The 23,421-nt window shown below is 42.7% G+C and overlaps 2 protein-coding genes across 2 annotated transcripts; one reads left to right on the top strand and one right to left on the bottom strand.

Moving 5' to 3' along the window:
• The first annotated feature begins 1,937 nt into the window (after window positions 1–1,937).
• Window positions 1,938–8,412, top strand: TEX30 (testis expressed 30). Its single transcript, XM_068395226.1, has 5 exons — window positions 1,938–1,993; window positions 3,874–4,104; window positions 5,125–5,176; window positions 6,699–6,904; window positions 8,081–8,412. Exons 1-5 carry the CDS (start codon window positions 1,976–1,978, stop codon window positions 8,252–8,254), a joined length of 681 nt encoding a protein of 226 aa, XP_068251327.1. The 5' UTR covers window positions 1,938–1,975; the 3' UTR covers window positions 8,255–8,412.
• A 1,870-nt stretch (window positions 8,413–10,282) lies between these two features.
• POGLUT2 (protein O-glucosyltransferase 2) lies at window positions 10,283–22,135 on the bottom strand. The gene is made up of 10 exons (XM_068424935.1): window positions 21,744–22,135; window positions 19,670–19,875; window positions 19,057–19,262; window positions 18,219–18,296; window positions 14,194–14,366; window positions 12,891–13,128; window positions 11,843–12,052; window positions 11,394–11,483; window positions 10,757–10,861; window positions 10,283–10,546 (listed from the first exon to the last, which is right to left on the bottom strand). Exons 1-10 carry the CDS (start codon window positions 21,920–21,922, stop codon window positions 10,529–10,531), a joined length of 1,503 nt encoding a protein of 500 aa, XP_068281036.1. The 5' UTR covers window positions 21,923–22,135; the 3' UTR covers window positions 10,283–10,528.
• Between the last annotated feature and the right edge of the window lie 1,286 nt (window positions 22,136–23,421).

The raw sequence follows: 23,421 nt of genomic DNA, 5'->3' as shown, positions 1-23,421 counted from the left end.
AAAGCTGAGATCACAGGAAAAACTAGAATAATAAAACAATGATATTGTTATTGATGTCAAATGAACAAATCGCATAATAAATACATTTTATCAGCCTGAATTACAGAAGTACCACTCATAAAATGGTTTCAGTTTGGTTTGGGTAATTCACCGTCTCACCAGCCTAAGGTCCCATGGGAAGTTAAGCCAAGACGGTTTCTGACCTCACTGGCAGCCGACGTCCACATCTGCAGAATGCAAGCATCTGGCTTGTTCCTTCACCTTTCCTGGAGAAAGTCGTCCAATGCAAATGGCCAAGTTCTCCAACTCGTCATAAAGACACAGGGATTTACACACGCCACGCTAAAATCCTGTATTTTTCTGCACATTATAGTGGTTCTGCTTATCGCCTGCCCATCACTTCCTCTTTCACAGAGGACCTCAAAATCTTTTCAGACCCTCAAGAAGTATGATACAATAGTTAAAAATTAGTGTTATGGATATCACTGCTTTTTAACTCAGGAAACTATACTGTCTAGTCAAATAACAGCTTGCTGATCACTGTCAGAAAATTACTAAAGGTGCTTTTGATACCTGTGCACACAGCACGTGCATGTGTCGCTGCATATACACATCCGCAGGAAAAGAAAAAGTGAAGGGTCTTGGTCAAAAGTCAAGTTTATAATTTAGAGTGAGAGTTGAACTTTTTAAACAAATATGTATGTCTCCAGCCCAAAACCAAAAAAGAATTTTGATGGTCTTTTATTAAGAAGTTTGAGAAAAGAAAAAAATGGTCTGTTTCTGATCTCCACATGCCCTTCAGCCTTTCGTTATTTTGCACTGAAATACAGAAAAAACCCTGTATTATTTTATACTTTTATAATTATTTTTATACATTTTTTGAAACAGATCTATTCTGAAACAAGATTAGTGGGAAAGGTCACTTCTGTTCCTATTGTGTATAAATCTAAGTCTCTGGTATGAAAAGCTGTATTTATAATCCAAGGAAAAGAACAGGGATTGTCTGATGTGCTACTGAAAGTTAACAGGTCCCAAGTTTAGATTGGGGATAATGTCATTCTTTGATAATCAGCCACTGTTTCTCCAAACCCAGCTCTCTCTCCTGTTTGTGAATGCCGTGTAGATCCAGTGTGCCAACAGCTGCCAGAAAAATCGCCTGTTGTTGCTCCGGACACCTAACTCATAGTAAGGATCATATATGTACTCCTTGAAGTCAGTGAAAAGCTGACTCTCTAAGCAATTCCTAAGTAATTGGCTTTATAGCTTCTGAAATATCACCAGCAGTCCGTGTTTTCCATGTATAGGTGAATAAAAAATATTTATGGTGAGTGACATGAACTCTCCAAACTGCATAATAACTCAGGCCTAATTAATTCAGCAACTAAATCGCCATTATTTTTCAAATTCTCTCCAGTTACTATGATTATTACAACATTTTGCTTCTTGATACGCTAACAGTTTTTTAAAGCACACTTACTTGTGCCTGCCTCCCACACGATGGGCACTTCGCCACGTCAGTGGGGAGAAGCCGGTAACTCGGGCCCTGCCGATACCCCCCACCCCGGCACCAAGCGCTGGTCCGACCTGCCCAGGCGCTCCGGCCTCTTTGGAGGCCCAGCCCTGAGGTGCCGCCTATGCCAGGCCCCACCGCCGCCGCCTCCCTACACGGCTCAACCCCATCCCCTATCAAAATTCCCTCCAGCGCGGCTCCCGCCTGCAACCAACACCTGCCGATACCGGTATCGATACCCGCTCCCCCTGGCCGGGCCGGCTGCCACCCCCCTTCCTTCCCCCGCTGCGCAGCCACCGCCATTATCCCGCCCCGAAGCCCCCGCGCAGGCCGTCCGCCTAGCCACGCCCTCCGGGGGAGGGGCCTTGCACACCGGTGAGCCAATCAAGCACCGCGGCAGCCAGGGAGGGGCGGTATTGGAGCGGAGGGCTGTCATTCGCGTGACGTCACGGGGCCGGGAGGGGCATGAGCGGGCAGGCAGAGGTATGGCTGTGCTCGTCGGCGCTGCCCCCGCCCGGGGCGAGCTGAAACCGGCTGTACCTGCGCCGGGGCCACCCGTGGGGGAGGCCGGCCTCTTCTCGGCCGCGGCCTGGCGGGAGGTTCTTGAGTCCCCGAGCCCAGGGGGCGCCCCGCGGGGCCACCGGCACTCGGGGCTGCCCCGGGGAGGCCGCAGTGCTTGGTCTGGCCCAGCAGCTGCGGCTGACGGCGGAGCAGCCGCCCGTGGGGCCCGTGTGGCTGGTTTCCCTTGGGATGTGTAAGGTCCTGCAGGCTGCGGCAGCTGCCGTTCCCCGCTGAGGAGCCCCTCGGGCTGGGGAAGGGGCTGGGGCGGGTGTGCTGCCGCCTCTGCGTTCTCAGGAGAGGTGTAACCGTGGCTGCTGGCCCCCTGAGCCCTGCCGGGCCGGGTGTCCGCGCTGAGCAGCGGGCCGGTAGTCGGGAAGCAGCAGCTCTGGCTGTTCAGCTGCCTGCCCATCTCTGTACACACAGGCGTGGCTGCCGGCTGTCCCGCAGCTCTGACTGCCAGCCCCTCTCTGGCATCGTCCACCCACTCCAGGGGGGCAGAGGCTGTACAGGTAGCAGCTCTGTGAGACCGCTGCCCACCTCCTTCCCTGCGCAGTGTCTCTGTAGGACCACTGACAAGGAAAGCACTTGGAAGGCAGCAGTGGCGTTAGTGTTTCATCCCAGCCCCGGGTGTTTTGCTTTTTGCTTTCAGAAGCTGCAGCGCATACAGGGGCACATGTGCTGTCCATTCCCATTTCATTCAGCTCAACATCAGCTGGTCTTGTGTCTCATTCAGCTCCTCCAGATGTCTGTCATGCCTGGAGCCTCTCCACCAGCCTGAAGCTGGCTTTGTCTGTGCTGTCTCTCTGCTGTCCTTGGGGAAAGTTCAGTCTTTGACTATGTGCAGGCTGCTGCTCCACTGAGTGGTTGCCACTGTGTCATTTGGAAACGGTTGCTGGGCTGTGTCTTAATGTCTTGTATTTCTGTGGTTTAGGCTGCTAGTTAAGAGAGTAAGTGCCTTGCATATCTTAGAATGTCAATTATACAAATACATGAAATATGTATCTTGTGACATCTGCTGTCAGTTATTATGGAACAGTTAATGAAAAAAGTAATTCCTGTGTTTTTTTTCGTGTAGTTGGGTGTAGTATCTAAAACTAGTGTATTCGAATCCAGTTTTCTTAATACTCTTGGGTCTTTTCCCTCTGTAATGAAGCTTGTACGTGGATCCTACAGCTACAGCATTCAATAGTTGCTGCCAGCATGGAGTTCTCTTAATCCTATATACTCCATATGGCTCTACAGGCCCAAAGTAATTTGATTGTAATAAATGTTTAGGGGCTTCCTCAATTCTTTTATTTATCTCTTATTATTTATTTATCTCCCATCTGTGAGAGATGGGAGATAAAAATACTTTTTCCACTATAGGAAACTGTAATTATAGAAGAGTTCATATTTCCTATTAATTTTTAAGTCTTGTAAAAGAGTTAATTTTTCTTATTGTGGAAGACTTAATATTCAAATGAAGTAGGACAGTTAGCTCTTGAATAGCTAGATATAGATACATAGAGCAGATAAGAGGCATTTCAGTTTATGCCTTGAAGCATCCTTTGAAGCTAGGGATGCTTCATTTTCTAATGAAGAAAATAAGGTGTGGAGTGATAAAGTGGCTTGCCCATTATTGCATGGAAAATCTTTGAGCCAAAGGTAGAGTTACTATTCAGTACTCTTTAAACAGAAGAAATAAAAGTGGACTTGCAATTTTGGTTTCTTTCTTAATTGTCCTATTTTTCTTCATCATAATGTGTAGACTGGGAACGTGCTTTTTTTTAAAAAAATTATATTGTTTTTTGTTTCATTTCTAGGTTAAAGTCAAAATACCTTTTGGAAACAAATATCTTGATGCTATCTTTTCTGTCCCGGAGAAGAAATCAACATATGGAGTTATTCTTACCCATGGAGCTGGAGGAGATATGAATTTCCCTCACTTAGTGTCTTTGGCAGCCTGTCTTGCAACCCATGGAGTTCTGTGCCTGCGGTTTACTTGCAAAGGCCTTAACGTTGCTTATAGGACTAAGGCCTTCAAAACAGTTGTGGTAAGAAGCAACCAAATTCTGCCAAAACCTAGATCCATGGGTACCGTCATTTGGGTTTCTTAAATTATGACCAGAGATTAGTCAAGCAACAGTGGGAAGATTAGAAGTGATGGTTAGCTCAATGGAGCCCTGTCTGTGAACAAAAACAGCAGGAGCAGTTTTTATATGGGCAGTAGCTGGAACAGCTGCAGCAAGTATGTGGGTCTGAGTTCAAGGAGAAAAAGAAAAGCTTGAGAAAAAGATGTGAAGAAAGCAAGGGTGTTTTGTGGGAACACTCACAGCTTGAAAAAATTAAAGTATTTAGGATGGAAACAAGGTAGGTGTTCTGGGAGGGCTTGATGAGGGGATGGGAATTAAGGGATACACCTTTGGGAGCGGTTTTGAGAGGAAAGAAGCTGATCTGGGAATTGTGCTCGGTCTCTGAGGGTTGGCAGTTGGGAGAACAAGAATTTAGGAAAGGAGTAAAGGACTCTGGGGCGCAGGGGGAGTTGAAGCAAAAGAGATTGGGAGTAGCATATGGGAGCCCTAGAACCTAAGTAGTCTTTGATTTCAGAATCAGTTTAAACTGCTATATGCGTGTCTATCTCTTGCTGCTGCTGCTATATTATTTAAGATGTTCTTATGGTTTTGTAAAATGAGCAACCTTTTGTTATAGTAGTATCAGCTTAGAGTATCTTCCTATTCTGGAGTGCATAGGAAGGAGTGGAAATTTTCTTCTGATTATCCAGCTACTTTTACTGGGGCATGGGAATGTAGCTTGAGCGCTTTGCATTGGGCATCAGACATTTTTATAGGGGGACTCAGTCCAGTTCTTAAGGAATTAATTTGTATGATGTCATTGTGATTATTTGCACATTAATTTGAAGTTAGACTTTGCTAGCTTTAATGAGGATCTGTTCTCCATTCTTTTTTTAAGAAGAGCTTCCCATTTTGTGTTTAGTAGCTACAAAAAAAAAATACCCAGCCTCTCAGCTGTATTAATTCTGACTTGTAATGTTTCTCTTTATCTTATTTCTTTAGGAATACTTAAAGTTTTCTGATGATTATAAACTTTCGGGTGTCTTCCTTGCAGGTATTGTTTTTATTACCTATAGTTTTCTCTCTCATACTGCCTCTAATGATAGCAATCTGTTATTATTCCATTTTTTAAGACTGTCCCACTTTGGTACAAAGTGAATGAACAGACGTGGATGACAGGTTTCAGTTTGAGGTGGGCACTAAAAGCTTGGTGTCTAACATGGGAACAAGCTGAATAAACTCCTACTAGTCAGTATTACCTAGGGATGGTAATTCAGCTGTCTGCTGGGAGGACCTCCTGTGCAGAGGGTTGAGTGCTCTGTAATCTTCATTAATTGATCAACAGTCCACTGACTACACGGGAAGGTAGGTGCCAGACCCACTTAGAGATCTGCACTCGGGTGCCCTGTAGCCGGTGGCTGCACGGGGCGGGTGTGTAGCTCGGCTCTCTCACAGCTGGCCTGAGCAGCACTGCTTCTTGGGTCACAAATGGGAACATCCAGCCTGCAGCTTGCACTGCATTCTCTTGGGAGCATGGCTCACTGGAGCTGTTCACCCTCCTCATGATGCCACAGATCTCGCTCCAGAAGGAGGAAGGAAAGAGCAATAGACCGTATTTTCCTGGTACTGTGGGAGAAAACGTCTGTGTCGCTTATAAGTGACAGGGCATGAGTTCTCTGATAATGGGTACTTTTTAACTGTGGGTCTTAAAGTGTTCTGGTTACTGGTAAATGGAAAACCATTTTGCCAAAGCAGGTTTTGGTAGATAAAACCTAGTGGCAGATAGAAAATCAGGTATATTATGTGAAAAAGGGAAGTAGATGGGTGTGATTAGGAATAACTTGATATGGGAAACCCTGAATGTTCACTGACTAAGCGAAAGCAAATCTGCGCTGATGCAAGTTAATCCCACTGGAATCGGCCACTTCTAACACTCAATTACAGAGCATTGTCAGCTCATATGCTGCTTCTTTGAGGAGATATTTTGATATCCCCTTGCTGTTACTGACTGACCTCATGCTACAAGTTCACACTTTATTCCCCCCCTCCCCCCCGGCCTTCTACTTTTGCGTTTAGGCTGAGGTTTGAGGTGTGCATAAACACTTGCTGGATTTGTTTTGGGAGTAAGCCACATAAAACTTCATTTTTAATTTGAGCAGTTCAGGTTGCATGAAGAAAATGGTACAAGATAATAGCATTGCTATCTGGAATTTCAAGGGTCTAGAGCATAGGACCTGTACCTCTCTTCCTCCTGCCCTCAGGATGGGCTGTTGTTCCTTCCAGTATTGCAAATAATACCTCTCCATTTATCTTTTCATTCCCCCTCGCCCCCGCCATCTTTTTTAAATGAAGATGTGAAAACATAATATAACTAGCAAATATTTTAGCAGAAAATATTGAAATTAGGATTAATAATTTTCATGGAGTAGATGAATAAAAGCATCCCTAGCATCTTTTACTACTGGTACGCTGAAATACACTCATCTGGATTGTTTTTAGGACTTATTTACTCGAACAGAATGTAGATGAGGTGAGAGCAAATACACTGTTTTCCTTTGTTTTAACATGGGAGAAAGGCCGTTCCATGGGCTCACGAGCTGCTGCCTCTCTGATACGTCATCTTAGCCAGGAGGATGATGACGGCTTCATTCAAGGTCTAGTGTGTTTATCTTACCCATTGCATCGACCAAAACTTCAGTCCAAGCTCCGGGATGAAGATTTATTATTTATCAGGTGTCCAGTGCTGTTTGTCTCAGGATCAGCAGATGAGATGTGTGAAAAAGTGAGTACCCTTGTAAATCTTGCTCTGAAGGGGCAGTATGGGGGAACAGGAATGAGTCTGAGTGACGTCTGTACTGGTATACACAGCTGTGACTTTGATTAACAGCCTTGTCTAAATATAGATATATCTTCTGAAAGAAGCCTTGGGTAGGAAACTTCATCGGACACAGGGAAGCCTGGGGGTGCTTTCTTTTGCAACTTCTGGATTGTGCTTGATCATCGACTTTGGCAAATCCACTAAAATGCTGCCAACTTAAATGTGTTGTCTTTTTTGATAGGATAAGATTGTACAAATTAAAAGTGGCCTATGGAAGGAGAAAGTTAATTGCTCTTCTGTTTTAACCATTTCAGGTTACAACACATAAACGCTCTGCTGTGCTACCAGTCCACATTCATCACATTTTCATGACAAATTCTAGCAAAGCTGTAAAGCTGTTTTACCCACAAGTCAGACTTCTGTGGTAGAAAACGATATTTTTGAGGAGAAGAACAACAGGTGTGCAGAGATCAGAATACGGTGGTTTTCTGCCTTGTTTTCTTGCAAATAGGTATCTGTTGTTCTTGAACAGTGCAGCTGGAATTTGGGACTGTGTGCAATTGGCATTTTCCATGCTTGGACAGTTTCTAAGTAGTCATAATGCTTTTGTGAGGAGTTGTCACCAAAATAAGTCAGGCTAGCAACCAGCAGATCCTCTTAATGGGGAAATCGTTAAGACTTTCTCAGCTGGTTCTTAGATCTGTTTGCTGAGAAAGTTGAACAGAGTCAAAGCCAGTCTCTAGGGAATTGCATTGCTACTCTGCCACTGTAGACAAGTCTGATGTAAGAAGTTCTGTCATTTTATTGCTAGTGCTACCCTCTAGCGGTACAAGTGGATTCCTTCGTCCTTCCCCCTTAGTGGGGAAGGAGCCTGCACAGGGTTGTCATCTTTGCAATTTTTTAAGTTCTGATTTTCTGCTATTCTGTGTTTGAGGGAGGGCGAATCTCTGAGCAAATTCCGTTACTGAACACAGTATCATCGCATCTTTTCTATCAAGGTGTTTTTAATGTGCGTGCAGGTCCGTTTTGTTTTGAAGAGCTGCCTATTATGTGTCACACAAGCAAACCGGGAGACCTGTGTGAGTTGCACAGTTTGTAGCAGCTGATTCTTTAACTTTTTCATTCTTATTTTCTCTGTAGCAATTGCTAGAAGGTGTGGCAAGCAAAATGAAAGCCCCTAAAAAAATCCATTGGATTGATAAAGCAAACCATGGGATGGCAGTCAAAGGACGAACAACAGACGATGTCATGGAAGAAATAAATGCACAAGTTTTTTCTTGGCTTAGAGAGAATATTGAACTGGAGCACAAATGATTTGCAGTGTTTAAGCAGTATCTTCATTTAGCTTTTCCTAAGTGCAGCAAACTAGAGTTTGTTATTTCTGAGAGACATATTTTTTAAAACAGGTATTTTCAGAGGTCTACGTGTAAATACAAATTTTGTGTGAATGAAAAAAATTGTGCAAAACAATAAAGAACTTTTTAAAGGAAGGACCAAAAACTTACCAAATATTTAATACCGTGGCAGCATTGCTTTCTGTGTTTCCATGCAAATAACTGTATGCAGCACTTAGTGCTTTGCATTGACAAGTAAATGCTTTTGACTGATATTTGAAGTAATATACTGGAAAGAATCTATTTTGACAGCAAATCTTTAGGTGCATTTCATTTCTGAGTATATTACTGATGCTGTACTTGTTTGAAATTAAAATCTGATTTGTAGCATCAGCTACAAATGAGAATCAGCGAGCACATCCCCTGAGGCTGGCCAGCATAGGTTGTACTATTCTGCCTTGGTGCCGTATCCTGGCATTCCAGTGTGCTTCAAAACCTGTGATGCAGGGAGAGGAGTCCGCTGCATCTCTCGTCCTTGATAATGTCACTACCCTAAGGAGAGAGATTCTCGGCCTGCGTGGGGAGGAGGAGGAGGAGGTAATGCAGGCACGGTTGTGCATGAGGAGCAAAGAACACAGGTCGGTTTTGAAGCCAGCCTCCAGCAACTTTCCTTGCATAAAGGACGGATCACAGAGGCCCTTTGGAGAGATGGGCATGGAAGAATATTAACAAAAAACTGATAAAAGACAAATCAAGTTTATACTGGTGGAAGAACTCCTGGAGGAGGACGCAGGTATGACATGTGGCACAAGGCTTCTGTCAGGAAGGCTCAGAAGAGGCAGGTGGGGGGCTGGCCCTCATTACCCGTTAGCAGAAAGAACTCAGGTCTTCAGCTGAGCTCTGACGTTACAGCGTGGATGAAATACTTTGTGCGCTTCCAGGTGCAGACCTCCCCATATGGGCAATGAGTAACCTGTTGGTATAACCAAAGGTTATAGCAATATATTAATTGCTTTCAGCCAAGTCATCAGCAAGTATCGGTTGAGATTAAATGACTCGTTGGTCCTGAGAAAAGCATCTTGGTTTTGTCTCCTGAGATGTGATTGCATCTCTACTGCCAAGAGTTCCCTACAACCTCCTCCTGTCATTCTGCATCTTATGGCTTGCAGCTTGCTGCTGTAGTGCGACCAGTTGAAAGAGAGCAGGCAGCTTTAGCCTGTTCGTGGGAGGTTGCTCTTGGGAGGAGCTGTTGTGTGCGACAGCGCAGGGCTGCTTAAACGTGTGCCGTCAGCCCTGGCGAGCTGAGAGGATTGCTGTGATGGTTTGGTCAGGTGCTTAGATCGGATAGCTTTGTTTTGGTGCTGTATTGTATAAAGATTTATTCAAGACTCTAGGCTAGTATAGTTAAATTATAACATATCTTGTTTACCACGTGATTAAAGAAACTATTCCTTAGGCGTGCTTTTACTGTAGTAGAAATAACAGGCAGGTGGAAGTTAAAAATCAGATACAATATTCTTCTGTTGTTTCTCGTGAGATTCCTCAAGAATGCTCATCTCCCAGCAGTAATGCTCAATGAGCATAGCACACATCTAAATGTTTGGAAAGCAGTTTAGTTTCAGTAGTCACTGCTCAATGCTACCTAATTCTTTTCGTATTGCCAAAGAGACTTGAGTTTCACAGACAGAGCATTTGTGAAAAATCGTGTGGAACTTAGAAGTTTTATCTAATATTCCTAAAGTGTCCAACAGCACTGTGTTTTTCCTTCAGGTTGAAAAGATACGTTATAAACCCCACATCATTGTCTTTGAGAATACCGGTTCTCTCAGAAGGAATAAAGTTATGGCCTGAAAAAGACAACTTTGGGTAGCTATATGGGGTGAGGGAAGAGATTTAAAATTTTTATCTGCCCTTTTTTGCAGAACACGCTTGTGAGTAGACTCAGTATAACAAGCATGAGTAAAAGGTATCTGCATTTCCAAGGTATCTCAGGACAGTAACACATGACTGATACAAACATGTTTTTTATTTAAAAAAAGATATTATAAAAATGTTTTTGAAGAAGGCTGTGCAACCACTGCATGATAAAAAGGAAATAGGGGGTGCTTGGTTTTCTTCCCTATGTAGATCATAACACAGTAAACTTCATAATATCCACTGACATTATCCACTGGCATTTTAATCCACATTTTCTTTCCTTCCTTAAGACATTCTGAAGGTAGGTAAATATTCAAAAAAAAATTTTTTTTTTCTCTCAGAGTTCATCTTTGGCCTGTATGAAGAAAGAAGAAACATTTTTCAGTTAATTGGAAACTCAATTTTTAACTGTCTAGTCCTGCAAATACATGAAGAAGTATTTCTAAGTTCGATAGGCATTAACGGTCTCTAAGTGATACTGTGGGCTATCCAGCAATGCCTGCTCCGGTTTGGTTAAGAACTGAAGACATCCAGCGCTTCACATTTAATGCTGTGTGTATTGTACCTTTTTTCTGTGACAAGTACATGGAAAAAGGTCGTCATCAGGCTGCTGCACCTTCTCCATCCCATCTCTGATTTTTGGCTCACTCACTTGCAAGCTGGCATATTCCTAGTTTTAAAAAAGGTATTGTTAATTCATAAACTTGTCAGATTGTACATCTAGTTGTAAATACTGCACCAACTCAGCTGAGTAACTCTGTACAAACTCTGGGCCTACACAATCTGTTCCTCCATACTGCGTCACAGACAGGGTCAGCAGATGATACGTAACTGCAGCCAGGAGCCCCTTCGGGTGCCTCACGGCAGTCTCGCTATCTTGGTGCTAATGCACAGATATTTTCAGCTGTGGTTCACAGGGTGCGTGTCTGATGTGGAATTCTTTGATCATTGAGGGCAACATATTCTTGCAGATTAGATCGAGATTTATGGGATCCGACTGCTGCTCTCAAACCGCCAGGGTAGTCTGAAGGGGTTTCATAGGAAATAACCGCACACAATGTTTGTAAACCAAGTTCTGGACTGCTGCTGCTTGCTTTGTGGCTTCAAGTACCGGACTGGCCAATTTCCAGCAGCTACATTGCCCTGAATTCTTTCTGCGGGATTTATATTTTTGTGGTAGCAGCCATTAAAAATATACTAACCTGGAAAAGTTTGAAATAGTAACAAAAAATGTGATCCCCCATGAGATTGTTTCTTGCAAATTCTTGTCCAGATTTTGCAATATTTTTTGCCTGTCAAAGAAAATAACAGGGTTTTTTGAATTCTCAAAAAATAGTAGTTATTTCAGTATTTATTCTGGAGTTAAGTATAGTGTTGACAGTTTAGGATAACTTATTTATTTTTATTTAAGCATTCTTAATCTTAAAAGTAAAGCATTCTTATGAAAATACTCTTAATTTTTCCAAAGTTCAATTTAATGTCAAATTAAGGGCAGTATTATATATTTTTTTTAAAGTGTTTTTCTTTGTAGAGTTGATGACAATAATTTTTTAAGTCCTTCTAATAGATTTTTTTGTTTTAAAGAAATGCACTTTTTGCTCTCTCTATTTTATCTGGAAACATTGCTGAGTACTTCTAAATGTACATTTACCTCTTCATCATGCTCTTTTGCCCACTGTATTTTTTCTAGTAGATCACTCAGGTCACTTTTAAATGGAATATAATGTTTCCATGGCTGCAGCTCGTTATAAAAATGTTCATAGTAGATGGAGTCTTGCTTTAGCACCACACTGTTTCCTGCTAGTAGATAAGGCAATCTGTACGCTGCCACTGTGCCATCAATATTAATTTGATATTTATACTGGAAAGAAAATGACCGTAAGTTATTAACAAACAGAAGATCCAGGTAGCTTGGTTAGGTTGTATTATTCTGAGGGCACTGGTATTACTGACTTGCCGATACTGAGAAATGTAGGATTGGCTAGGCAAGCATCAATGTTTAAGTAGCTTTTTTTATTTAGTTTGGAATTCATCACAGTGCCGGGTACACAGAGATGCCCTCTTCATCAATTACGTTCTCCGGAAATTCTTAGACGCTCATCCTTGGATGTGAGGGTACATGTGCCACTTCATCCACTGATTTTCCCACTATGTTAGTTATGTTAGTAGTCCTGATCGCTGAATCAGGAAAAAGAAATACAAAGGAACTTGGAGTTATATAGATTACACAAGTGTAAGCAGTGAGGAATTCAGCAGTGACCTTGGTTTCTCTCAAGAATAAGTACAGCAAGAGCCTTTCTGCACAACATCCCTACCGGTGCCTCAGTGATAACTACAAACTTCGAGTGTTATCAGTCCTGGAAGCAGACACTGTCTGCAAAAACATGCAGTTAGTTTCAGAAAGTGCAGTTACTTAGAGGAGACTTAGCTGAAAGTAAAAATCACTGAAAGGAAAATCGGCCTGGTTTAGGCCAAACCAGGACATTTCTACAGAACCTTTAGATGTAAATCAAACATTGTAGCTCTTGTGCTGAGGATAACAGAGCAGTTAATCCCACTGGAGGGATGCCTGTTCATGCTTGTTATTGGTGTTCTGCTGAAAAACTAAAAATCACTTTATTAACAACAATATATACAAAGTTACTAGATAATGGGAAACACTGAGAACCTAGTTCTATGAAAAATGGTCACTGGCTTACCTTAAAAAAATCAAAAAATGAAATGTGCTTAACAATGGGGCCATAGAGGCTTTCATCATGCTTAAAAAAAAAAAAGTTTGTGAAAGCAGCATCTATGATCTCTGGGTATTTTCTGCTCAGTTTTACAAGTTCAAGCCTCTCTTTGCGGCTGTCACGTCCTCTCCAGAATGCTGTGGTATTCTTGTCTTCCCACGATGGGCCAGTATTTGCTTGAACTGACATCATATCCAGACTGACTCTGGAGGAGAAAGAAGTGATTTAATAGCGAAGCCTACTGGAAATTTTTTAAGTGCAATTACTTAAAAAGAGTTTACAGTAACAACAGGCAAATACCAAGGATGAAGATAAGTCATGAGCACGCCCTGATACATGTATTGTATCAGTATTTTTGCAGCGATAAAAATAGATACGGAATGTCAAGTTCACAGGCCTGTGACAAGACAGCATCAGTTCATCATTTCAACGACAACACGGCGTGTGGACAGAGTACCTGTCAGCTGTCAAGAAAAAAAGCGGCTAAAAGTGGATATGGTTGCCAGACAGATGGAGGTGATACAGGGTAATGCAATAGCTGATAATGGTGATGAGGCAGTCATGACAGTCCAAAGCAAGGTTTTCATGTAACTAGCTTAATCCAACATACTTCACCTCCTTTGCTAAATTAAAACACATGAATTGGGGGGGCAGGAGAGAGCAAATTTAGGAAAAGTCCTGATAATAACGACAAGGAACCTGAACTGAATGCAGTGAAATGATAAACAAGTTCGAAGTGGGTAACAAAGATCTCTTAGAAGCTGGCTTTGTAGTGTTTCAAGGCGGTGACAGAGCAGTTACAAAGGCCGGTTATGATCAGCAGTCAAAGTGGGAGATGGTAGGTCCTAGGTCGAGAATTCTGGGTACGTAGGGCTTTAAGAGGTACAGAAAAACGATTCTAGGAAAATCGGGAACAAAGAGACCTGGCTAGCTGTCAACATGTTCGTGGGGGGGAAACAAAGCAAACAAACAAAATACCTACCCTTGAAACATTTCCTCTAAGTGCTGCTTTCAGCGACTTCACCATGTTTAGATTAATTTTGATTTTTGAAATGAAACAGTGAAGTATTTTAATATATGTGATTTACGTTATATAATACGTAACTTGGTTCATGTTAATATATTGATTACACAGTTATTGTCTACCTACATGGTGCCAATGTCTCAATGAGTAAATAAAGAGTAAACCAGTTAATATACTGTTAATACAAATATCTTTTTTGAAGATTATTCACTGTGAATGTTGTGAAAATTTTAAGCAATTTCTTACCGTCCCATAGTCTCCAAAACAGAGTCTGTTAAGTCATATGTTGGCATGACAATGTCTTTTGACTCACTGGACCCACACCATGAGAAGATGGGGTGCAGGTTCTGTGGGGGCTTCTTTTTCTCCAGAGGCCAGTCCCCCAAGTTAACAAAAAATTCTACATCTGGCATTTTCACCTGAACAGAAGCAAAGTAGGCACAAATGCATTTTAATACAAAGCAGTATTCTTCTGCTGGCATCTTGCATTTTGAAAACAACCTCACTAAGAGAAAAAATAGCCAGGTCTCTAATATACTTAATGTACCTCTAATAAATAGTTAAAGTTTAGAAACATGTTAAAAGTACTGAGACCAGAGAGTAAAGCCTACAAGATTCTAATTTTTTTTTTTTTTTTAGATTTGCACAAAGTCACATACATGCTCTCTCCTTTTTTTAACGGATAGGAACACTCCAGTTTAGAGGATGGTTTCTTGTTATGCTTTACATGATTGGCCACGCAATCTTTGTACTGGGCTAGCACTGGGATCTAGTAAGCAAACATATAGTTCTAAGGTAAGCTGAACCACCTTTTTGACAGTATGGAAAATTGCTGTTGGGTGGTAAATTAGTTTTCTGTCACATCAGTGAACTGGTTTGCCCTGTGTCTGCATGGTGGCTAAATCCAACAGAAGTAACAGAAATGAACAGCTATGACAGGAAGACCACATTTAGTCACCACTGGGGTTAATTACTAAGCATAACGTCCTCACTTACTTAAAATAATCTGAAATCACTGTCGCAGCCAAATAGCAAGCAAAATACTGTTGATGGCCAGGAAATGTTGTAACAACAGGACAGAGGGCACAATTTTGCTTCTATATGAAACTTTGATGCACCCTGTCTTGAGCACTGTGTGTGGTTCTGGTATTTGCAAGCGAAGCAAGAGAAGGTACAACAAAAGGCAGCTACTATGATAGGGATGGACCACCTGCCTTGTGAGGAGAAACTGAAAGTGGTGGGATACTTCAATTTGGAGAGCAGAAGGCTGAAGGCAACACATAGTTGAGTTTTACAGAATAATGAAGGCATGGAAATGTGAGTGCAGAACTAATGCCGTATCTGTTCTTAGTTCACCCTCTTCATGACATTGATTTTTTTTAAATATAAATCTCCACTACATCCCCCTCAATTGCTGCTTTCAAAGCAAAAGAATGGTAGTCAAATTAGGTTGTCTTTGCATGCCCGAACAGAACTTCTTCCTGTGTAGTTCTTTTTGAGAAAGTGAAATGAGAACTGCACAGTTTTCACCAGATAGGCATGTCACAGGTTTTATACTGTGACATAACCTTTTCTCCTTTTGTTTTTGCCTCCCTCCTTAATCAGTCTTAATTGGGTATTTGACTACTACGAACATCTGATTATTATACTGGCATTTTTGGAAAACTGTTGGAATAACTCCAAGATCTCTGTCCAGACTACTAACGGATAATTTAGAGATCATGATTGTATGTGTGTGATTAGGATGTTTTGTTCAAGTGTTATCATCAACTATCTTAATATCTACATGAGCAAGTATCTTCTCTGAAGAAAGAACAATTATTAATGTTAATAATTCTCAAATTAAAATATACATATACACATAAAAATAGAGTTTAAACATATTGTTGACACATCATGATATATATGCATCAAAGCACTTCTCCTGTCAAACCCCTTTATTCTTCAGATCAGAATGGCTGGTCACAGGCTAACATTTCAGGATTCTTCTGTGGCCCAAATAGGTTTCATTAAGTTTCTAATTGAATTTATCTTTATGGACAGAGATAGAAATTAATAATTTGCCAAATATCAAACATGCTTCTAAATGGCTGAAGATATTCTTCTCTAACTTGACCACATGGGAAAACTTTTGGCAGAGACATTCAGAAATTCTGAAGACAGAGACCCAAAGAAGTACTTTTTTGTCTTCAGTATACAGACCAACAGAAAAGGTTTTATTGTGTACCTTCATTTCAAAGGGGGTTTGGCTCATCTTCAGCACTAAGCTTTATTACTACAGTGCCATCTAGTGGTTATAATGGACATAGAAAACCTACAAATTATATTTTATCTACATCCTCGATGTTAGAATCATTCAACAGGTTAAATCTTCTTCTACAACCCAAAAGATCTATTGTCTTTCAGTGACATTGTCTTAATAGAAATTCCTACAGTATTTAACAGAGATGAGATGAATTGTGTTTTCTACATCTGTAAATAGTTTGTCTTTGGTGTTAGCAAATCTTTTCCAACATTTAGCCTAAATAACCTTTGATGCAATTTAATTCCATTATTTCTTGCCCAACACTACTGACACCAAGAACAGCTTACTTTCATCTTCCATAGAGCACCTTTCAGATAACTAAAGGCTACATTCACATCTTCCCTTAGACACTGTTAGATGAAACAATCCCCACTTAAATGAATCTTCATTTGTATGTCTAGTCATTCTTACCACTTTCCTGTGCAATTTCAGTGATTGAACAATCTTTCTTGAAGCATGGCACCCAAAGGTAGACACAGTAGCATAACTGATCCACTACTAATCCTGAGTATAGTGGAAAGAAATAAATGTCTTTCATGTGTTTGTTCTGTTAATGCGTGTGTTTAGCTTTTCGCAACAGCATGTCACTGTTAACTCGTGTTAAATTCGTGATACTGTAATCTTCACGTTTCTGCAGAAAACAACCACTTTCTACTTTAAATAGGTGCCATAACTATATAACTTATCCAGCCTTTGTGTAGTATCCTGCCCTTGTCACTTTATTTTATCCATTTTTCCATACAATTTCTCTTACTCGTTCAGAGAATTTTTAGTTACGATACTGTACACGAGGTGGTTGCAAGTTCTTTCATTTTTGTTCTCTGAAAATTCATTAAGCATATTCTCTAGTCCATCATTCAGTCAAAATATAACCAAGTTATTAAATGAGGACTGAACCTAGGACAAATTACTGAAGAATACATTTGTGACACCTTTCACCTCTCTGGAAACATTGGCAACTATTATTTAAGTAAGGCTTTCCAAGCAGGTTACAGTAGTTTTTTCTAGGCAAAGTTTTCATATCTTGTTTATTAAAAACTTGTGAGACTGACCCTCAAAAGCTTAAATAAAATTAAGATACTTGACATCCATACAGAAAGCCTATTATCTTGTTATAGAAAAAATATACAAGTATAACTTGATTTTTTGATGATAAATCCATGTTGTTTCATACCAATTACGTTATTGTTCAGCGGCTTATAAATAATTTTTTTTTTTTTTTTTGATTTTTAAGGAATTTTTTTAGGTGAACAACTCCATACTTCAGTAGCTCCTCTCCCTTCTTTCCCTCCTTTTTAAAAGACAAAGTGCTTTGTCTTTTTACAGTCAAGAATAGATATTAACTCAGATTTCTTCATATTTCTCTTACTACTCTCTTCATGTGATAATCACATATTTGTGTGTGCTGAAACTTCAGCCCTGCTATGTTCTGTTACTATGCACATAATGTCAGGTTTTTTCCAAAGTTTCCCTATGAAGGAGTCTGCGTGGTGCTTCTTCTTGTACATCAAGGGAGTTCCCCACATGCCACCTGTTGGGCTTTTGGTGCTCTTTCTCAACCCTTCCCATCTTGTTTTCAACACATGGAATTTAATGGAGAATGATATACCTTCCCTATTTTTTTCAGTCATCCTGTAAAATGTACTAGCAGAGACAGAATTTTCTGTTAGATGCTACAGGATGATTTATTTAGTTTATAGAAAAAACAAAAACCACACTCCGTCCAAATCTAAGAAACGTTCCTACAAAAGCCTGCTATTTGTGATACTCCACACACTGACCAAGTAGCATTCTAGAACATGCCAACTTCAGACAAGGAAAATCCAGCTGACCTTTCCATTATTAATTGAAGAACAAGTAGGCCTTTTTAACAGAAATAGCAACAAACACACCAAAGTGTATTTGTTAAGCCCAGGCTTCTCTAAATCAGGACATACAGAATAAATGACTATACGGACATACTCACTTTTCTTGTCAAAGAAAGCAGTATGGCATCCATGAAAATTCTGAAGCCAACATGTTCCCCATATGTCTTTATATAAACCTGAAAATAAACACAGGTTTTATTGGTCTGGTGTTTTCATTTCAGAGAACGGCTGGCACAACTTAGAGCTCTTTTAATGACTTGGTAAGGAACTAGTCAGACAGATTGTATGGCTGTATAGATTTATGAATCAGCTGGGAACCTTTAGAAATCTCATCTCTCTAACTCATCACAGAAAAGTGACCAGAAAAAAGGACAAGCTTTGCTTGCTTTTGCAGACATTTTAGGTCTGTCTCATGGAAACAGAAACTGGCTGCCTGTTTTTGTTGTGTTCCATTGTTCTCATTTCCATATGAAACTCTACTGAAGTCAGTACAGTTTTGTTAAAAGAATAGTAGCTCTGATCCTCAGTGGACCTAAGTGGTATTTCTTTACTGCAGAATTATGCACAACATAATTTATTGATGCATGTCAAATTAGATGATGGTGACACTCCACAGCAATATTACTCAGAGAACAGGAAACTGAATTAGCATTTAAGAGACTTGGGTCTGTGCCCAGTACTCATATTGATTGCTTGGAAAGTAATTTGCCTTCACTGTGCTTCAGTTGTAATGTGGACAAAAAGCGCTTTTATAAAGTAGTACAGGTACTATTGAGCTCATATACAAACTGCAAAGTATTCAAGGACAGAGAAGTAAGCAAAGGAAGTTTCTTAAAGAACGGACAAGAAGCCTTTCAACTGGAAAGAGCCGAGCAGCCTAGTTGTATGACTTGCCACCAAATCCCTGTGGGGACTTCAGATCAACCCATTCCATACCTCATTATCTTTGATGGTGTAATGACACAAACTCTGTCTTTGTCCAAACCTCTGTGGAATTTCTTTTGCAATCTTATCCGGATCAACAATGGGAAAATTTGCTAGGTCTCTTTGAATCTGTGGAATGATTTGAGGGCAGTTCATCTCTTCCAGCCATGCACTGCTCTCCTCCTGAGGGCAGTCACAGTTTTCATGGTAAATAGGTCCTATCAGGAACACAATTATTTTATTAAAAATAAGTCACACTATTGAGCTGTTGAGATCAGAAAAGAGGGTCAGGCATTCATTGCTTAGGGTCAAACCTTCAGCAACTCTAAATGGACACATTTAACTTTTTTTGACTCCAGTGGAGTTATGCCTAGCTACATCAGCTTCTGTCTGAGCCCTCTAGGTGTATTTGCTAGGCAACAGCTTCATAGCATTTGTTTCTTTTTACGATTTTGAATACTATGTGTAGTACACACAATGAATCTGTAATACCAATATGGGATTCAATAGTCCAGAGAAGTACTGAGCTCCCACAGAATCCTATACTAATCCTAGAAGACATTCTGGGACACAGTTTGTGAGAAAAAGCCACGACAGGAAATCTGTGTGTAGTGCTGCTTCTTACCTTTTAAAACGTATGGAGACTTTGCGACATGTTTATCTCCGGTTTTGACTTCTATCTTCAGGTTTTTGTAGCTTGCATACATCCTGTATCTCACAAGGAAGGAACCATCTTTCCTGTCTAATACTTGCACACCAACCCGAGTGAACTGTTCATCAGGAGCAGTGATCTTCACCTGGAATGCATTTTCACCCGGTGATGAAGTGAACCTACCAAAAGAATAAGTGGGAGCTTAATAAAAAAGGAAACACAGAACAGCTTTCTTAGTCTGATCCATTCCTTTTCAAGTTAACAGATTTCCAGTGACTTCACTGAGCCGCTCAAGGTCTTTATGAGCACATCCTAATGTTCACAAGCAAGGCATGATTTTTACAAAGAGAATTTTGTTATGCTACCTAAAACATCTCATGCTGTTAGAAGCATTAGGTATCAAGAAGGTTCTGCTCAGATACTCATGAACTCACCTCCAAAATACTTGGTGCCCTACATGTTGAACAGTGTTGGAAATACGGTCTTTGATTATATGGGAACAGAGCACCTTTAAAAATCCAGCATAACTCTTGATTAGTAGTAGCTCAAGTGTAAAATGATGGGAAGGTAGAAAGCATGCAGATAAATGGATCTTGGTGGATATATTTTGGTGTCCTGTCCTGTAGGGACAGGTCAAGGGGCTATGATTTTAAACTGAAAGACGGTAGATGTAGATTGGATATAAGGAAGTTCATAACTATGAGGGTGGTGAGACACTGGAACAGGTTGCCCAGAGAAGATGTGGATGACCCCTCCCTGGAATTGTTCAAGGTCAGGTTGGATGTGGCTTTGAGCAACCTGGTCTAGTGAAAAACCTATGAAAACCTCCATAAAATCATAATTTGAAAAATCGTGAAGATATCACATATCATAGAGGTATTAACGAAGTTGGCACAGTCAAAATGCTGCATCTGCCAATTTTCTTCCACCTCTTTAAACACGGTCTCAAATATATAGGGCGGGCTTGGGATAAAGAGAGAGGTGGTGGGAGTGGCTGGACTAACAGATTACAGCCCAGCAGCCTGGTCACCTTTTGTGAAACTTGCCAGACATACTAGAGAGCTGCCAGTTGAACTAAATGCGGGAAATATTTACTGTCCAAGATAAACTGAATTGGCAGCTTCCAGACTTGCGTGTGCTATGGTGCATCTAATCTGGACAACCTGGATGGAGCACTGTGAGCTCACATCTAGCTTGTATGGTTGAGGTTTCTTTCCTGTAGAAATGGAAAGCCATGAGTGTCCTCTGGAAACTAAGTTTACCTATTTCATTCCTACGAAGTTTACCTAATGGCCTATAGAGTACTTCCTAAATGACTCTACTGACCTTGTGCCTACGCATTTAGGAGAAATACTGATGTTCCTAACAGTAGAAACAAGCAGGACACCTGAGCAGGTATGTAATAAATTAAATATATGTTATTGTTAAGGTTTTGACAAAGCAGAATAAATCATAAACTGTTGGCTGGACCAATACACGTTTTGCTGTTGAACATTTTCATCATCTCATCTCATCTCCTCGTGCAGTTATTTGATACTCCTGAAAAGATTAATTGGCTTTTTCTAAGTGATATACAGAAAAAGTCACGTAGGGAGCCTTCAGCACCAGCAGTTTTCCTTTCTGCAATAAAATCCCACGTAAATTTCTGCCGAAAGGGTGAACGTGGTTCAGCCGGGACACGGCCAGGCGAGGTCAGCCCTGCCGAGGATGGGGCACGCAGCCGTGCTGGCCCTGCTGCCGCTGCAGGCGGGGAGCAGGACGCTTCGCTCCCTCACAAGGAATCCAGCAGTTACGATTCGCGGCCAGAGCCCGCAGATACCCCAGCGCTGCCCAACGCGGGGGAAGCCGCGCACCCCGGCACCCGCGGTGAGGGGGGGCTGATGCTGGGGAAGGGCGCGCAGGAAGCTCTGCCGCTCCCCCACTGCCTCCCTTCACCCTCCTGAGCGGGACGGGGCAGCCGGGCGCGCAGCGACACTGTGATCTCTCGGATTTTTTTTTGCCCACGACCGAAGTCTCTGTGAAAAGCAGCCGCCGCCGCCGCGCTTACCTCTGCCCTTCGGCGTCCACGGCCTGCACGTAAAAATAGCGAGCGGGGAGCGCAGCCTCCGCCCGCAGCCCGGGCCCCCATACCGCGCTGCGCTCGGCGCTCAGCCGCCCGCCCCCGCCCGCGGCGGCGCCGGCCGCAACGGCTCCCAGGGCGACGCAGAGCGGCCACAGGCCACGCATTTACAGCGCTTCCCCCGACGGAGAAACACCGCCGGGGCGCGGGAGGTGGGAGCGCAGCCGGGACCTTCCTCCTTCCCTCACCGCGGCACCGGGGAGTCCCGCCCGCGGCGCGGCTGCATGGGGCGGGGGCGTGGCGGGGGGGGAGATCGCGAGGCCGCCGCCCTGTCCCTGCGCCCGGCCGGCTCCTCAGCGCACGGTCCCCGCGGCGCCTGAGGGGAGCGGGGCGGGCCGCTCGCCCGCCGCTCCCACCTGCTTCCGCGGGGGCGGGGCGGGCGGCGCCGAGCGGCGCTGCTGGGACGTGTAGTGCGGGCGGGCGGCGGTGGGAGGCGGTGGCTGGTGGCCTGTGCCCGGTCAGCTCCGAACTGCCTCAGCCCCGGAGCGGCCTGCGGGCTCCGAGCGGCCCAGGGGCTTTGCTGGGCCTCCCCTCGGAGGAAGGCGACTGAGGAAAGACGTCTCTTCGCGTGTCCGTGACTGACGCCTTCGGACATCTCAGTGTCGCTGTTTTCTCCGTGTCCTGAGCTCAATCCCCTCCCTGTTCGCTCCGTTTTCGTAACGTTGGAGTGAGAAACAAGGAATTTGCAATCGGGAAAACAGGTTTTCAGTATTTTCCCCGGAGCGGCAGAAGCAGGTGTGTGGCCTCCAGAAGCTCAGGCCACCGTCCTGGATTGCCGGGCACCTCACCAGCCCACTGCCACCAGGGCGATCGCCCAGCGCGCACTTTGGGTGACTCAAATAGCCCTTTGTCAGTCAAATGATGCAGCCTCGGGTTTAATGAGCAGATAAAAAGCGTAAAAAAAAAAAAAAGCCACAACGTTTATTGAAGCATTGCGAACCAGAAATGCTTGACTAACCTGGTCTATGACAAGATGACCCGCTTACTGGATGAGGGAAAGGCTGTGGATGTTGTGTACCTGGACTTTAGTAAAGCCTTTGACACCGTCTCCCACAGCATTCTCCTGGAGAAACTGGCTGCTCATGGCTTGGATGGGCATACGCTTTGCTGGGAAAAAACTGGCTGGATGGCCGGGCCCAAAGAGTTGTGGTGAATGGAGTTAAATCCAGTTGGTGACCAGTCACAAATGGTGTTGCCAGGGCTCAGTATTCGGCCCAGTCCTGTTTAATATCTTTATCAATGATCTGGATGAGGGGATCGAGTGACCCTCAGTAAGTTCTCAGCCAACACCAAGCTGTGTGGGAGTGTTGATCTGCTTGAGGGCAGGAAGGTTCTGCAGAGGGATCAGGGCAGGCAGTCATAAAGCCGCCATAGATATATATGCACAAAACCCTCTTTTCTGCAGCACCTTTCATTCTACACCGATTTTCATTCTACACCTATACCTATCATAGTTATACGAATTAGCCAGCAGTGTGCCCAGGTGGCCAAAAAGGCAAACAGCATCCTGGCTTGTATCAGAACTAGTGTGGCCAGCAGGACTAGGGAAGTGATTGTCCCCCTGTACTTGGCACTGGTGAGGCCGCACCTTGAATACTGTGTTCAG

Source organism: Nyctibius grandis, chromosome 2 (genome assembly GCF_013368605.1).
Source record: "Nyctibius grandis isolate bNycGra1 chromosome 2, bNycGra1.pri, whole genome shotgun sequence".
NCBI classification, from domain to species: domain Eukaryota; kingdom Metazoa; phylum Chordata; class Aves; order Nyctibiiformes; family Nyctibiidae; genus Nyctibius; species Nyctibius grandis.
This window is presented reverse-complemented; position numbering and strand designations above follow the sequence as displayed.

Coding starts and splice junctions, on each gene's coding strand:
- TEX30 (XM_068395226.1), top strand. Junction 4,105..5,124: donor AGGCCTTCAAAACAGTTGTG/GTAAGAAGCAAC, acceptor TTATTTCTTTAG/GAATACTTAAAGTTTTCTGA. Junction 6,905..8,080: donor CAGATGAGATGTGTGAAAAA/GTGAGTACCCTT, acceptor TTTTCTCTGTAG/CAATTGCTAGAAGGTGTGGC.
- POGLUT2 (XM_068424935.1), bottom strand. CDS start 21,922: ATGCGTGGCCTGTGGCCGCTCTGCGTCGCCCTGGGAGCCGTTGCGGCC. Junction 19,876..21,743: donor GTGGACGCCGAAGGGCAGAG/GTAAGCGCGGCG, acceptor TTCTTTTGGTAG/GTTCACTTCATCACCGGGTG. Junction 19,263..19,669: donor GTCTCCATACGTTTTAAAAG/GTAAGAAGCAGC, acceptor TGTTCCTGATAG/GACCTATTTACCATGAAAAC.